Source organism: Trachemys scripta, chromosome 2 (assembly GCF_013100865.1).
Source record: "Trachemys scripta elegans isolate TJP31775 chromosome 2, CAS_Tse_1.0, whole genome shotgun sequence".
NCBI lineage: Eukaryota > Metazoa > Chordata > Testudines > Emydidae > Trachemys > Trachemys scripta.
Window position 1 is genome coordinate 154,354,066 of NC_048299.1, and position 16,777 is coordinate 154,370,842.

The window sequence follows — 16,777 nt, forward strand, 5'->3', positions numbered from 1 at the left end:
TTCCCTCTTTCATCTCATTTGTACTACACTGTCACCTAGAGGCCTCAGCCCACTGTCCAGAAAGACAATCCCTGTACCAAAGAGCATGCATGCAATCTAAGTACTGCCTGCCTCACAGGGATGTTCTGTGAAGATCATTCAGAATGACTGTGAAGGATTCAGACACTGCTGTGATGGGGTCCATATTAGTCTGGAGACAACTTGAGAGCTCAGCGCATTTTAGTATCAGACCCAGTGAATACATCTGTCCTTCACATCCCATATTGTTCAGCCACTCTGGATTTCATTTATAACAGAGACAACCCACAATGCTTTTTCATGCTACTCTTGGCAGTTTCATCTTCATCCCCTGGTGATTACATACTAAATCCATTAATTAGAAACATGTGCAATGATTAACTGATTACTAGTAACATAGCAGGCAGTGTGACACCAGAGTGGTATGGCTGGGCTGCTAGTCTCCAGGGATGCGGATGTTTAGTTCCATTTAGAGTGCTGACACAAGGCAGTACTCATCAAATTAGCATAGTGTGTCGCTAGGCGTTCTGACTGGGCCCTGACTCCCTCAGCCACTATTTTGTTTGACACGATCCTTAAAAGTGCCAGGTGCACTGAACAACTCAGTGACAGTTCTGTCAATTCCAGAACCACCCTCCATTCATAACTGAGCCAGAACCAATGACCTACCCTTCCTTCTTGTCCATCTGTAACCATCTCTCAGGATCATTGCAGCACTGCTTATGGTAATCCTTTCAAAGCTGGATCCCCTGAGGCGGCGGTAGGAATGGCTGAGATGGTTTGAATAGGAGGTTTACTTGTTTGTCTGAGGTTTGACAATAATGTTGTTTTGTCTTATTTATTTATTTTTTATTTATTGTTTCTCCTATTTCCATGCTCCCCTGTGCTTCCCAGTTCCAGCTGGGGCAGGAAGTAAAAGTACGGAAAAGTTCCAAGGATGGCTGTGGTGGTGCTGCTTGTGACCTGGTAGTCATTACACTTGGAGTAACTGTTAATGAAGAATCCGGAGACATATTAGAAAAATAACAAAATTTCTATTAGGAGATTCTATTTGGCTGAGCTAATTGAAACTGCACCAGTTGGAGAGAGAGAAAAACGTAGCTCTCCACAGAAACCCGATCCTCCCCAAAGCTGCCCAAGGTCCAGTGACAGTACATTCTACCCATATAGGTCTCCATCCCTATAGTATATTATCAGCTCACATCCATTAATTTCATTAATTTACCCTCGCAACACCCCAAGATGTAGGGATGTATGGCTACCTCATCTTACAGAGGTAAATGAATGAATAAATGAGTAAATGAATTCTTTGCAAAAGTCTTCACTGCAGAGGATGTGAGGGAGATTCCCTCACCTGAGCCATTTCTTTTAGGTGACAAATCTGAGAAACTGTCCCAGATTGAGGTGTCAATAGAGGAGGTTTTGGAACAAATTGGTAAATTTAAACTATAATCAGTCATCAGGGCCAGATGGCATTCATTTAAGAGTTCTGAAAATACGAAATTGTAGAACTGCTAACTGTGGTATGTAACCTATCACTTAAATCACTTTCTGTACCAGATGACCTGGAGGATCGCTAATGTGACACTACTTTTAAAAAAGACTCCAGAGGTGATCCTGGCAATTACAGGCCAATAACCCTAACTTCAGTTCCAGGCAAATTGGTTGAAACTATAGTAAAGAACAGAATTATCAGACACATAGATGAACACAATTTGTTGGAGAAGAGTCAACATGGCTTTTATAAAGGGAAATCATGCCTCACCAATCTATTAGCATTCTTTGATGGGGTCCGTAAACATGTGGACAAGGGTGATCCAGTGGATATAGGGTAGTTGGACTTTCAGAAAGCCTATCACAAAGTCCCTCACCAAAGGCTCTTAAGCAAAGTAAGGAGTCAAGGGATAAGAGGGAAGGTTCTCTCATGGATCAGGAGCTGGTTGAAAGACAGGAAACAAAGGGCAGGAATAAATGGTCAGTTTTCAGAATGGAGAGGTGTAAATAGTGGTATCCCTTGGGATCTGTGGGACCAGTGCTGTTCAACATACTCATAAATTATTTGGAAAAAGGGGTAAACAGTAAGGTGGCAAAGTTTGCAGATGATACAAATTACTCAATCCAAAGCTGACTGCGAAGAGTTAAAGGGATCTCGCAGAACTGGGTGACTGGGCAACAAAATGGCAGATGGAATTCAGTGTTGATAAATGCAAAGTAATGCGTATTGGAAAACATAATCCCAACTATGCATACAAAATGATGGAATCTAAATTAGCGGTTACCACTCAAGAAAAAGATCATGGAGTCACTGTGGATAGTTCTCTGAAAACATCCACTCAATGTGCAGCAGCAGTCAAAAAAGCTAACAGAATGTTGGGAGCCATTAGGAAAGAGAGAGATAATAAGACAGTAAATATCATAATGCCACTATATCAATCCATGGTACCTCCACACCTGGAATACTGCATGCAGTTCTGGTCACCCCATCTTAGAAAAGATATATTAGAATTGGAAAAGGTACAGAGAAAGGCAACAAAAATGATTAAGGGGATGGAACAGCTTCCATATGAGGAGAGATTAAAAAGACTGGGACTGTTCAGCTTGGAAAAGAGACAGCTGAGGGGAGATATGATAGAGGTCTATAAAATCATGAATGGTGTGGAGAAAGTGAATAAGGAAGTGCATAAAGAAGTGCTATTTAACCCTTCAAATAACATACAAGCCAAGGATCACCAATGAAATTAATAGGTAGCAGGTTTAAAACCAGCAAAAGGATGAGATAACAGGCTCTGTGGATGAGGGGAAAGCAGTGGACGTTTATTCCTTGACTTTAGCAGAGCTTTTGATACGGTCTCCCACAGTATTCTTGCCAGAAAGTTAAAGAGATATGGGCTGGATGAATGGACTATATGCTGGATAGAAAGCTGGCTAGATCATTGGGCTCAACAGGAAGTGATCAATGGCGCCATGTCTAGTTGGTAGCCGGTATCAAGTGGAGTGCCCCAAGGGTCGGTCCTCGGGCCAGTTTTGTTCAATATCTTCATTAATGATCTGGAGAAGACGTGGATTACACCCTCAGCAAGTTTGCAGATGACACTAAACTGGGAGGAGTGGTAGATATGCTGGAAGGTAGGGATAGGATACAGAAAGACCTAGACAAATTAGAGGATTGGGCCAAAAGAAATCTGATGAGGTTCAACAAGGACAAGTGCAGAGTCCTGCACTTGGGACAGAAGAATCCCATGCACTGCTACAGACTAGGGGATAAGTGGCTAGGCAGCGGTTCTGCAGAAAAGGACCTAGGTGAATGAGAAGCTGGATATGAATCAACAGTGTGCCCTTGTTGCCAAGAAGGCTAATGGCATTTTGGGCTGTATAAGTAGGAGCATTACCAGTAGATCAAGGGATGTGATCATTCCCCTCTATTCAGCATTGGTGAAGCCTCATCTGGAGTACTGTGTTCAGTTTTGGGATGTGGAAAAATTGGAAAGAGTCCAGCGGAGGACAACAAAAATGATTAGGGGGCTGGACCACATGATTTTTGAGGAGAGGCTGAGAGAACTGGGATTATTTAGTCTGCAGAAGAAAAGAATGAGGAGGGATTTGATAGCTGCTTTCAACTACCTGAAGGGGGGTTCCAAAGAGGATGGATCTAGACTGTTCTCAGTGGTACCAGATGACAGAACAAGGAGTAATGGTCTCAAGTTGCAGTGGGGAAGGTTTAGGTTGGATATTAGGGAAAACTTTTTCACTAGGAGGGTGGTGAAGCAGTGGAATGGGTTACCTAGGGAGGTGGTGGAATCTCTTTCCTTAGAAGTTTTTAAGGTCAGGCTTGACAAAGCCCTGGCTGGGATAGTTTAGCTGGGGATTGGTCCTGCTTTGAGCAGGGGGGTTGGACTAGATGACCTCTTGAGGTCCCTTCCAACCCTGATATTCTATGATTCTAAGTACAATGCAGAGTCAACCTTTGGAATTCATTGCCAGGGGATGTTGTGAAGGCCAAAAGTATAACTGCATTCAAAAAAGTATGAGTTAAGTTCCTGGAGGATAGTTCCATCAATGGCTATAAGCCAAGATGGTCAGGGATGCAACCCCATGATCTAGATGTCCCTAAGCCTCTGATTGCCAGATGCTGGGACTGGATGAAAGGGGATGGATCTCTTGACAATTTCCCAGTTCTGTTCATTTCCTTTGAAGCATCTGGCATTAGATACTGTTGGAAGACAGGATACTGAACTAGATGGACCATTGGTCTGGCCCAACATGGCCGTTCTTTTGTACAGAAGGAGATCTGAGGTATAGAGAGATCTCATGACTTGCTTAAGGTCATGTAGGGAGTCTGGGGCAGAAATTGACCCCAGCTCTCCTGAGTCCCAATCCAGTGCCTGAGCAACAAGACTATCCTTATTTACATCCTCAAAACATCTTACCTATTGTCCTGATGCTGCCTTATCACAGCTTAACTTCCCATAGGTGCCAGGAAGCAGCAGAAATCATGAAAGAAGGTTGAGCTCTGAGGGTTCCAGCCTGATTTGATTAGTGTTCTGTCCCATGTCTTGGTACTGCTAGTTTGGAAGTGATTATAAAGCTTAGGTTTAGGGCATGATGCCTCACTTAGATTGTAAGCTCTTCGGGGCATTGACCATCTTTTTGTACAGCACCTACCACCATGGGGTACTATCCATGACTGGGATTTCTAGACAATATTGCAATAGAAATAATAATCAAATAATAACACCTGTCCTACCAGCATCTCAGACCTATGGACCACTCTGACACTTGAATTTCCCATAGTCATGCTTTGATATTCACTTGTGCTGTGGTTTGTTTTTTTATGTCTCTGGTCTCCCAGCATCTCAGAATGTATTGAGCAGGCTGCTATGATCCAGCCCCACTGAGGAGAGAATATGTTGTCAAGCTGATGGCTTGAGACAGGCAATGGACCAAGTGCACAATTCCCTCCAGGATTCCATGTGGCAGTGGAGGGGAAAACACCTGCAATCAGTTGACATGGCTTTGCACTGTAGTCATGTTAGATCTTTGACACAGTAACGAATTGGGGCCAGTCCCTTAGTACATGCTTCTCTGCCCCCACTGTGGCCTAGAACAGATTGGGAATCTGCAGACTCAGGGGTAAGGTAGGAAGGCAAATGCCCTCAAGAGTTTAAGACCTGAAAGCACAAAAACAGCTGTCTTGCAAAAAGTCCGTCATATAGCCCTCAGTCCAGTGACGCACTTATGCCTGTGCCTACCTTTAAGCACGTGACTAGTTCCAAGCCAATGGAGGAATTACTTGTGTGCTTAAAGTTAGCCATATGCATAAGTGCTTTTTTGGATCAGGTCTGTGGCTAACCTCTGGTCACTGCTGGGTACGACATACCAGTGTCAGCAATAGGACATCCATTACCAATGTTGCCATCTACCAAAGGCATCTTCAGGATACCGGTCACACACCGCTCAAAACCTGCCAAAAGAAGCATCTTAGTATCCCTTAATATCTTAGACCCTTAGTATCTTTGGGTGAAATCCTGGGCCAACTGAAGTCAATGGGAGTTTTGACATTAATCTCCATGGGGATGGGATTTCATCCTCTGTCTTTTAGATTGCCATCTCTTTTGGCCTTTGCTCTATGTCCGTACAACACTTAGCACAATGGAGTCCTGACTGTGATGGCCTCTAGGAGCTGCCACAATATAACTGGTAAATAGTACATTCCTAGGCGCTCTTCAGTCACCACCTACCAAATGAAGCCCATTACAGACTCCCAGCTCCTACACAGGCATAAGAAGACATCAGCAGACCCAATTTCTACATTGAAAAATGCTCTCCAGGAACTCAGACCCATTGTATTAAAAGTAGCCAAGCCATTTCCTCAGGGTTCTCATCAGCAATATGATATCTCAATTGATTCAGCATTGCCAAGCTTGGCTGGCCTCTGCTGTAATTACTGTGAGATCATGATGATATCCCTGTGAAGTACTAAGCTTGCCCTCTCCTGGCACTTGCTGAGCCATGAGGCATGTTAGACCAAACCACGGGCTTTGCAGTGCCAGCATAGATCCTGAGTACCCACGAAGGAAATAGACATGGATATAGCTGTTGGAGGATCATTCCCACATCTGGAGAGTTGTATTACTGCCCTTATACTCTGATCGGCTGCTGCTTTTCCCTGACTTATGGGGACATGAGGAGGAGTATTCAAGGAAGGGAACTAGCCAAACCAGCCACCTCCCATCAGGCTGATCGAAAGCCCATTGAAGTCAATAGAATGTCTCCCTGAGTGCCATGGGCTTTCGTTCAGCCCCAGGAACTGGCTGACAGAGCTTGGATTTCCAACGCAACAAACTTCTGATTTGCTCAGCTACCCCCTCAAACGCAGGACGACTGGACATTCCTCTGAAGTTACAGCAGCTAGAAACCCCTAGCACAAGAGGCCAATAAGTGAAACAAAAAACATAGACACAATAACAACCCCCCTAAATGGGAAAGAAAAAACAAAACAGGTTGTTTCAATCTATGCTAGTATGTCCATGGTTTTTATACCCAGATTCTTAAGGGCCCATCAATGGAGCAATGCTGATTTATACCAGTTGAGGGTCTGACCCCCAAAAATCTAGGTTTGGTTAAATTTCTGTGTACAGAATACACTGGCGTTATCATTCAGCAGAGTCACCAGGTATCAGAAGTCTTTCAACAGCAGTGTGAAACTGGCCAATTTTAGTCATCTGCTTTAAGTATCTGTTCAAATGCCTCCTAGCTCTGCAGGGCACAAAATACATTAATCAGTAATCACAGAAAGGTTACTTGTTAAGGTTTTATTTTTAATGGAAAAAATGGGTTCTTGGTCTTCATTCCTTTGCTCATTCTGTCCCACTCCAGCTGTGTTGCTGTCATTCATCAACATTCTCACTGGCATCACTGGAATACTAGCATATACCTAGTGCATTCAGCAGCACAGCAGGTGCCTTCTGCCTGGATGGTTTTACACAGTCAATTAAAAATAAAAAAGAAAGTTAAAGTAATGCCATTTTTTATTATGAGGATTTCTTCAAGAACTATCTGTTGGCTCTTAAATATGGGCAAGACTGACAGACGGCCTAACGTCCCACCATGTCCAATAACATAAGAACTGGTGGAGCGGGGGTTTCAAAAAAGTAACTAGACACATTTAAACACACAGCAGTTTTTTTTCTTTTTTATGATTGTATAATTAACCAGTGGAACTCACTTCTACATGATACTGAGGTATTATGAGTAAAAGTTTCCAAAACATTTAAGTGACTGGGAAGCTAAAGTCCCTTTTTCAAAAAGTGACTTGGGAACTTAGGAACCTAAGACTTAGGTCATTTTTGAAAATGAGACTTTAGTTCCTAAGTCATTTGGGTGCTTTGGAAACTTTTACCCCATGTCACTAAGGTCTGGGTTCTTGGTGTGATAAGCTTTTGCCCCAGTGCACAACTGGTCAGGTTCATTAAACACTTTTTTTCTCTTCTTCCTCTAAAGCAAAAAGGTTTTGGCTAGTGCAGGAGACAGGATAATGAGCTGGGTTAGATGAATCATTGTTCAGTTCTCATCCTGTATGGTAACTACAGTGTTTTTAAAATCTTTAGTGTTCCTTCTTTTATTTATTTATTGATTGATTCTACAGATGCTACATCGAATGTCCAGTTCATTGATCACCACATTAGCAGCGCCTCTCAGATACCAGGACAGGAGCTGGATCTCACCACCACCTTTTCCAGTGGAGCTATCTTCTCAGATAGCTTTTTGGATTCTCTCTTGTCCACTGTAAGTACATCACTGACTCCTGTAACTGGTTGCCTCATAAACAACTACTCGCTAGGACAGGGACAACCGATCAAGGAACATAGCAATTACCATATGGAATAAATCCACTAAGTCTCCCATCCTGCCTCCAAAAACAGCCAATACCAGCAGCTTCAGACCAAGGTGCAAGAAACCCTGCAATAGGCAGTGATTGGATTAGTTAGAGCTTGGCTTATGCCCTAATGCAGGAAGGCTTATAGCTCTTCCAAAACTCTTGTATATTTTTAATCCTTTACATTTTATAGCTCTAGATATTCCTGTTATCCAGAGAAATGTTTACTCCTTTTTTGAATCCTGCTCTTGGCCTCAATGATATCTTGTGGCATTGAGTTCCACAGGGTTATGGGAATCCGGAGAACCATAAGTTCCAAGAGACATCTCATTCAGCGCACACCATTATCAGCACTTTCATTCTCTACGCCCAGGGTTCTCAAACGTCATTGCACCGCAACCCCCTTCTGACAACAAAATTACTACACGACCCCAGGAGGAGGAACCGAACCCTGAGCTTGCCCAAGCCCCACTGCCCTGGGTGGGGGTGAGCCCAAAGCCTGAGCCCCATTGCTCCAGGCGGGGAGGGCCAAATCCAAATCCCAAGGGCTTCAGCCCCAGGCAGGGACCTGTAATCTGATCCCTGCCACCCAGGGCTGAAGCCCTTGGACTTCAACTTCTGGCCTGAGCGGTGGTGCTCGAGCTTCGCTTCAGCTGCAGGCCCCAACAAGGCTAATGCCAGCCTTGGCGACCCCATTAAAAGAGGTTGTCCCGACCCACAGTTTGAAAACCGCTGCTCTACGCTATATAAATAAGAGTTAGCTGGAGAGTTATTTTATAGTGTTTTCATTAGAGGTTTTTTTTTTTTTTTTTTTAAGAATCCTTACTTGCTGTAAAAGATATTTAGGGTTAGTTTGACACTTTTTTTAGCATGATTTAGGTCAGGAGCAAGTTCTTCCTGTGAAGGGAAATGTATTAATTCAAACCATCATTACCTTTGACACCAATTGGACCCTTTGTTTGAAATCACAATAGTAGTGCCAAAAACTGCATGGCCCATGAAGACTCAAACTTCTTGCTCATCCATGGGAGGGAGGGACAGGGGGAGTGGGGGAAGGTACTTCCAGGTCCGGCTTAAGATGCATTGGTGAGCTGAAGTGTGGGGGGAAATTTGCACAACCACTACCCTGGTATAACTGATGTGGGGATAAACAGAACACTTCATTCTCCAGGGATGTCCGTCTGGCACCAGCATGGAAATTCAATTGGGCTGGATTGCAAAGTGAAGTCAATGGGAGTCATTCTATTGACTTCAGTGGGCTCTGTATCATGCCAGTGGTATGTTTTCTGCAAAGAGATTTAGGTGTACAACTAATGCTACATGTGTTGCCACAATCATAAACCCTATGTGGTCCAGATGTCTGCAAGCCACATCAGATTAGGACCCTTACAAAAGAGGTAAAGTTTTGAACCTGCAAAAATTGTTGGCAATGGCTCTGTATAACATTTGTATCTTTAAGAGTGTGTTTAACATGGTAGATGAGATTGAAAATATAAGGAGAGCAGAGAGAACATGTCAGTTCCCCGCCCCCATAACATACTCATGTTAGATTGCTGACAGAAGTGAGTGATACTGATGGTAGTGACACAGATGATGGAAAGTGTGGGGCAGTTAAGCCAACATTTTGTCAGCAAGACAGCAGCTCAATTCATAATAAGTCTGCGTCTCCCGAACTGGCTGCCCTTCTTTCTTAACTGTGCCACCTCCCATCCCCCTCGACCTTCGGTGCTGCAGGCAAGTTACACGTGACTTGCCTTGGATTCAGGTGTAACAAGATACTGCTTGGGTGGCAGTTTTAAAGAAATTGAATAAATACACAGCAAACCTCTTGAAGGGATAAGCAGTCCGAAAAAAAAGAGTGTCAAGTCCAGTTATGCTTTCCTGAGAAGGCTCCAGTGTTAGGAAAAGTATTATATTGCTGCTAGTCACTGATATGTCAGTCAGCCTGACTGTAATTAAGGATTGCTGGTGTCAAGTGTAAAAGTAACTTGAGATCTAGCATGACCTGTCTTAAAGGATAAAATTTCACTCAGGCTTCAGATCCCAAGTCAGTCCTGGAATGATCAACTCTCAGGTCTAATTTTTCAGCAGGAGAATGTCTTTGGTCAGATTCAGCTGGTCATTAAATGTAGGGAAGGAGGAAAAGAGACATGATATTGTTTAGTCAGGCAGAGGGCTGGGAAAAGCAAAGCAAGCAAATGAGAATAAAGACTAGAGGAAAGCATTCAGCCATTAAATATCATCTCCGCTTTCCCATCATTGTGAAGATCTGCTGAAAGTTCCTGGGTTTTTGAGGCTGCCTGAGAGCCAACTTGTTGTTTTCCTGTAACTGGAAAGGACGGTGCTAGAGAGGCCAGTGTGGCGGAAAAGCAACAACAGTAGATTCCGTCAAGTGAAGCATAACCCCCTCGGAAGTCCAAAGTAGAAATGGCTCTCGCGCTAACCTGATACTTGATGGCTAGCTGGGCAGAAAAGAGCTATATAGTGCAAGAAGAGAGAAAGGATGGTTTTGTAGTTAAGGCACTAAAAAGAGAGGGGCAACTCATGCAGGGCCAGGTTTGCAAATGCTCAGCACCTACAATTGGTCTGGATTTTCCATCATGCTTAGCACCCAATGTGGAGTTGATGGGACTAACTGGGTAACTGCTCAATAATGTGAGACTAGGGTTGACAGCCTGTCCTGTCCTAGGCAGTGGCATTCCAAGGGCATCCACACTCTTCAGGCCATAACCAAATAACAGATGGAGAAGTCAGTAGTGTCTCCCCCTTTCATCACAAGAACTTGGCTCCTTTACAGTGAGCTTGGAGATCCATTTTATGCACGCTGAAACTTGCCTGCTTGCATATACTCTTACACATCTCTTTACTTGTTTTGCCCCTTTCAAACTTCTACAGTATAACTGAGCAAAGAAAGTACAGAATGAGGGTGACATGCAAATCCTATTAATTCACCCAAGTATGGAAATACAATTCTTTTGATGTCAAAAAGTACAGCAACGATATGTTAAATAGCTCAGCGCTCTTCAGTTAAATATGTAAAATGCAGATTCCTCTGGAGCAGTATCACTTCAGAATAACCCTGCACTACAGCTCCTTACTTTAAAAGGCTGATAATTACTCTAACAGCATTATAGCCTTTTGCCCAACAACGTGTTCATATGTTCTTAAGCGGATTTGAGTTTAGCTTGGATTTAGTAACACCATTCCTTCTCCACAGCTTGTTTAGTTTTTCCTCCTGAGAATGCAGGTGACAGATTCCATAAGATTGCTACATGTGGGAAATGAGTTTTTGAGAAAGAGAGTAGAAATTAAATTATTTGATGCATTGAGATTATGGACAGAGGGAATTGATTCAGATAAACATAAGAAAAATGCTACCCTTCCCCCCCATTTGAATTTGAACCACACACTTTTTTTTTTTTTTCATGTTTGCAAAAGCTCAGTTGTCTTCCCCATCCCCCTCCATCCCCCCGTTTCAGGGTGTGCTTTACTGTTTCTCCAGAGAGCCTCCTTCTCTAGGTTAAATGGCTGGTCCTGATTCTCCTTGTGGAGTTGCTTACCTTGTGAAGAGTGTGTTTCAGAAGCTATCTTTCTGAGCTGGTAGTATTTTTTGCCCACTATTATTGGTATAAATGAATTCACAAAGTGTGAGACAATAGAGGATCAGGCCCACTCCGTCCTGCAGAGTTTGGACTATACACTTATTAATAAAAAGTATTCTATTTTGCCACTCTAGGGTGATATTTTGAAAGCTCTATGTGTTAGTTCTGTCTTCACTAGTCTTCTTCCAAAACAGAGGGCCCATGAAACTAAAGCGCCCTGCATAACTTAAAAAAATATAGCCACATAATTAGGATGCTGTATTCGGAATCAGAAGACCTGGGCTTTCTTTCCATTACTATCACTGACCTCTCTGTGACCTTGGGCAAGTCTTTTCACTACTTACTGCCTCTGTTTCCCCTTTAACCCATTGTCTGACTTGTCTATTTAGACTGTAATCAGAGATAGATGGTAATTTGTCAACTAAATATTGTTTCATTAGAAAATACAAATTCATCAAAACCAAAACTTTTCTCAGAAAAGGGTTAGTTTCAATGAATTTCCTGTTTTGAAAAAAATTTAAAAATAAAAGTTTCAAAATTGCCAAAATGTCCCCTTTTTGACATTTTCTAAGTGAAGTGTTCCATTTTTTGACTCCAAACAACTTTTTGTTTAGAAATTTAAGATAATTTATTGCAAAAAGCATTTAAGAAAATAAAAAGCTCAAAATCGAAATGAAATGTTTCTGTTGATCCAATTCAATTTCACACACCCCTCCCCTAGATTTCTGGTTCATTAAGATTGCTGAGATTTTTTTCACCTTTTGTCCTGATTCAGGACAGGAATTCTTTTTCGTTTTCATCTAATTTGTGGAGGAGGGGGTGGCATGGCTGGTGAGGTAGGGGGGAGAAGTCCCATTTTCTGACCAGGTCTAATCAAAACACTGGAGCACACACTGTGGAGAATAATCCTGCACTGGCAGGGATTGCTGTACTAGAGATACCCAAAGGTCATTTCCATCTTAAAGTGATAGGGTGATCGCTTTTGTCAGCCTGACAAGAACTGGAGGTTTTCCTGTGTGATGTAACCTTCCTTTCCAGACCTACTGTAACCACCACATCTTGGCTCTGCTCCAGACTCTGGTGACGGGTGGGACAAGCCCTGAACTGGAGGAACAGCTAGCAGAGAAGAATATGCTGAGTGGCAGTTTCAAAAGCATGGCATATGTGGCCCCCAGAGCTAGGTGCAAACTTGCGCTTGTGCCACTGTCCAAGAGACTGTTAACGGATTCCCAGGTGAGTTATAGCACAGTCTTAGTAGTGTTGCCCTTTGTGGGCTTGGTTCTGATCTCACACTGGTGTCAATTAGAAGTAACTCCCCTGAAGTCAATGGAAACCCAGTATTGAGAGTACAATCAGGTCCCATATCACTATCAGTGCAGCAGTGTGAACAGACTAACCTGTGTATATGACATGTCCTGTATCTCAGTGTTTTATGGGGTAAATATTTCATGACCTCTCACTGAATAGTGAGTTGGTTACCAGGTGCAGTCAGTAAATAGCTCCTTCCTTATCCAGCCTCACCACCTATGCAGCCTGATGCCAACTTCTATTACTACTTGGCAACAGTGGGCCAGATCCTCAGATGGCTGTAAATTGTCTGATTTACACCTGCCGAAGACCTGTTTCAGTACCACTAAGATACAAGTGCACTTAGTTTGGGCCACACCTGTATCGCAGGATAAATCGTCCTGCCTCTTCAGTCTTTTGTATTATGTCATGTGCTGACAAGTACCATTGCATACAAGTGCAGGGTGGCCTGAGGGTTATACGGCAACACATTATGCAACAAGCACCATTTCCACTCCATGAAACAATATCACTAACTAAGGAATAGCACAGGCTAGCAGTGATGCAGGATCAAGAGTGGGACTCAAATTCAGATGCCTGTGTGACACAGCCCTGAGATAGCCCATGAGTGGCCAATGGTGACCGTCTCAACAATATCCTTTATTTTTACAGCAAGATATTTCGGAACTTTAATAAGAATATGACGAGATACAAAATATCCCATGATTCACTCGTGTAGCTGAGATATTGGCTGTCCTAATATGATATTTAGTATCAGAGGGGTAGCTGGATCTGTAAAAAGCGACAGAGTCCTGTGGCACCTTATAGACTAACAGACGTATTAGAGCATGAGCTTTTGTGGGTGCACCCAGATGTGCCTGACAAAGTGGGTATTCACCCATGAAAGCTTATGCTCCAATACGTCTGTCAGTCTATAAGGTGCCACAGGACTAATATGATATTGACTCTCTGGCCTCCTGCAAGTCTCAGAGTGAAATATCACTTGAATCACCCTCTATCAACTTATCCTCTTGTTGTTCTCTTACCAAAATGCTGGTGCCTACTGACCAGGGCCTGGCCTAGATGTGTTTCTTTCTCTTCCAAAGATACCTGGCTTCCTTTGGCCCTGATTGCTGTCCACGATCATCTCTCCAGTGGTCATTATTGTCTCCTTCATACAAATCCACAAGGGCCAATGGAGGGGGGTGGGAGGTGAGGAATCCTGGCATGTACCATGTACCAAAGCTAGTGAATGTGACTCTCAAGGCTAGGCAATGATCATCCTTATTAAGCATTTTGAAAACCACTCTCCAAATTAAGGTCCTGATTCAGCAAAGCCCTTCAATCAATGGGACTTAAGCAAGTGCTTAAAGTTAAGAACCTGCTTATGTACTTTGCTGAATCAGAGTCTAATTTCTTTGGCTTGGCTTTTCTCTGGCTGCTGAGCGTGAAACACAACCATTCCCACATGCTCTAGTGGAGATATAAGACTGAGGTGACATATGTAAAATTCAGGATCATTAAATTGGATCTGAATCTGTGACTAAAGGTGTAAGATATCCTTACTTAATATTACTTAGATTGTAAACTCTTTGGGTCTGGGTCCTTTTTTTATTCTATGGTTCTACAGCACTAAGCACTATGGGGTTCTGATCTATGACTGGGGCTCCTCGGTACTACAGAAATACCAATAATAATAAATCTGCTAATCGACTGATCTCACCAGAGGGCTCAACGACCACTCCAGCTAAGAGTGCTTTTTGTTCTCTCACTGCAGGATTCCTTTGGAGACATTTACTGCAAAGCATTAGACTTGTTTGGAATCCTTTGCTTTGGACTCTACCGTCTGACAGAAGAGCCCAATCCATACAGGAATAGGGAAGTGCATTTTATTTGAAATTATGTTTTATATTTACTTTGGTATGAGCTGGGCAAGAAAGATCAAAAAAATATCTGTTTAATCAATCATAATCATAATGCAGCAATTATTTTAGCTGGTGGGAAAGGAGATATAATCAATTTTGGAGTGCTCATGAAAATAAAGGACTCACAGCATTCACTAGTTACATGTGCAGTGCAGGCAGATGAAGCTTTCATGTGGCTCTAACAAGACACCTAAGTCTTGATTTGCAGCTCAGATGCTAACCTTAATCTTAAACTAGAGCAGCCCCATCTGTTCCAGTGCTGTGCCTCCATGATATCCTAATTCTGGTCCCTTCCCCAATTCTGAGTCAAGCTAAGCACCCTTGTTATGGCCCTGGGTATCCCCTGAACAGAGACCTTTAGACATATCTAATTCTGTGGTGGTTACGGTGCCTACTATGGGCTAGCATGAGAGACAAAGATGCTTATTTAATGTCTGATTATTCTTTACATGTGAACACTGGCCGTTAGCAAGAGGCCAGAGTGTGACATTAGTGGGGTTGTCCAAATTCATAGATTCCACAAATTTTAAAGTCAGAAGAGAGCACAATAATCATCTAATCTGATCTCCAACATGACCAAGGCCAGAGAATCCCACCCAGTGATTCCTAAAAGGAGCCAAAAATGTTGGTTGAACTAGAGCAATTCTCTTAAAAAAGACACCCACTCTCCAAGTGATAAAGCACTTTATCACATCCCTTGGTAATCTCTTCCAGTGATTAATTAACCTCACTTAAAAACTTACATCTTACTCCTAGGTATAAATGAGGGCAGAAGAAAGCCCTGTGAATGGTACCATATAGTATGCATCTTCTAATTCAGGGGGTGATAACCTTCAGCATGAGGCCCAACAGGGTAATCCGCTGGTGGGCACGAGACAAATTGTTTACATTGACCGTCCACAGGCACGGTCCCACGCAGCTCCCAGTGGCTGCGGTTTGCTGTTCCCAGCCTATGGGAGTTGCGGAAAGCAGTGGGCCGCAGAGACGTGCTGGCTGCCGCGTCCCACAGCTCCCATTGGCCGGGAACAGTGAACCATGGCCCCTGGGAGCTGCAGGGGGTGGGGAGCCTGCAGACAGTCAATGCAAACAAAATGTCTCACGGCCCGTCAGCAGATTACCCTGATGGACTGCATGCTGAAGGTTGCCAAGCCCTGTTCTAATTATTCAAAAGGATTTTTTCAAGTGCAGTTAGACATTGCAAAAAGCTGCTATTCCCTAGCTGTCCTGAGCATTACTTAGCAAAGGTCAAAGGAGCCCACACAGTTGTTGGATTCTCATGTTCTGGTGCTTTTCCAGGTATGTAATTGCTCGTCCCCCAAATGATTTCAAGATGTTACCTACGGATATGCTGTTTTGCGTTGTCCCATTCAGCACCACAGCAACTAGTGACCTGTCAGTTTGTGAGGAGGATTTTTCACCAAGGAGGCATCAGAGCCATATGGACAGCTCCAGAAAGCAGAATGAAATATTATTGTGATGTATTCCCTGGAAATAAAAAAGAATGTATTGGTTACTAAGACCCCACAATGAGCTTTCTTGGTCATTTTTTCCTAGGGATGTAGCAGGCAGTTTGAAATGCTTAAACACTGACATGAGCAACTGTGTAACCACTCAGGCTGGGATTTTCAAAAGTGCCTACAGAAGTTAGGCATCCATGTTAACCTTTGACCCATGACCTGAACTCAGATGATCAGGTAAATAATCATTTACATCTTAGCAAGCATCTTAACTCTTTCTAAATTAACACCAATGAAACTCAAGTTCTCATGCAAAGTAGGAGTAACCAAAGAAAAGTAAGGATTATTTTCAAATAGGCTTTGCAGTAGACCTGGGGCACAGTATTTAGCTTGGGGCCTAGTAGTAGTAATTCTTAGAATGAGGCCACATTAGGCCTAATGTAAGTTAGCATACATAAATAACCTTGGGTTAGAAGATTTAGCAATATGTATCCTGTGATAGACTGTTAGACTGCAAAGGCTGTATTTAGCCAGACTTCCTTAATGTCATTGAACAGAGAACCTTCTACCCTTACGACAATAGTGGGAATACCCAAAATAGATAGCCCAAAT

The 16,777-nt window shown here is 43.0% G+C and overlaps 1 protein-coding gene across 1 annotated transcript in view; it reads left to right on the forward strand.

Moving 5' to 3' along the window:
• Nucleotides 1-16,220, forward strand: part of KCNU1 (potassium calcium-activated channel subfamily U member 1) — a 79,510-nt gene extending 63,290 nt beyond the window's left edge. The window contains exons 23-26 of the mRNA XM_034759414.1: nucleotides 7,664-7,803; nucleotides 12,535-12,729; nucleotides 14,561-14,667; nucleotides 16,005-16,220. Of these exons, the coding sequence (XP_034615305.1) occupies nucleotides 7,664-7,803; nucleotides 12,535-12,729; nucleotides 14,561-14,667; nucleotides 16,005-16,185 (623 nt within the window). The 3' untranslated portion in view covers nucleotides 16,186-16,220. The remainder of the gene's footprint in view (nucleotides 1-7,663; nucleotides 7,804-12,534; nucleotides 12,730-14,560; nucleotides 14,668-16,004) is intronic.
• Nucleotides 16,221-16,777: the final 557 nt, after the last annotated feature.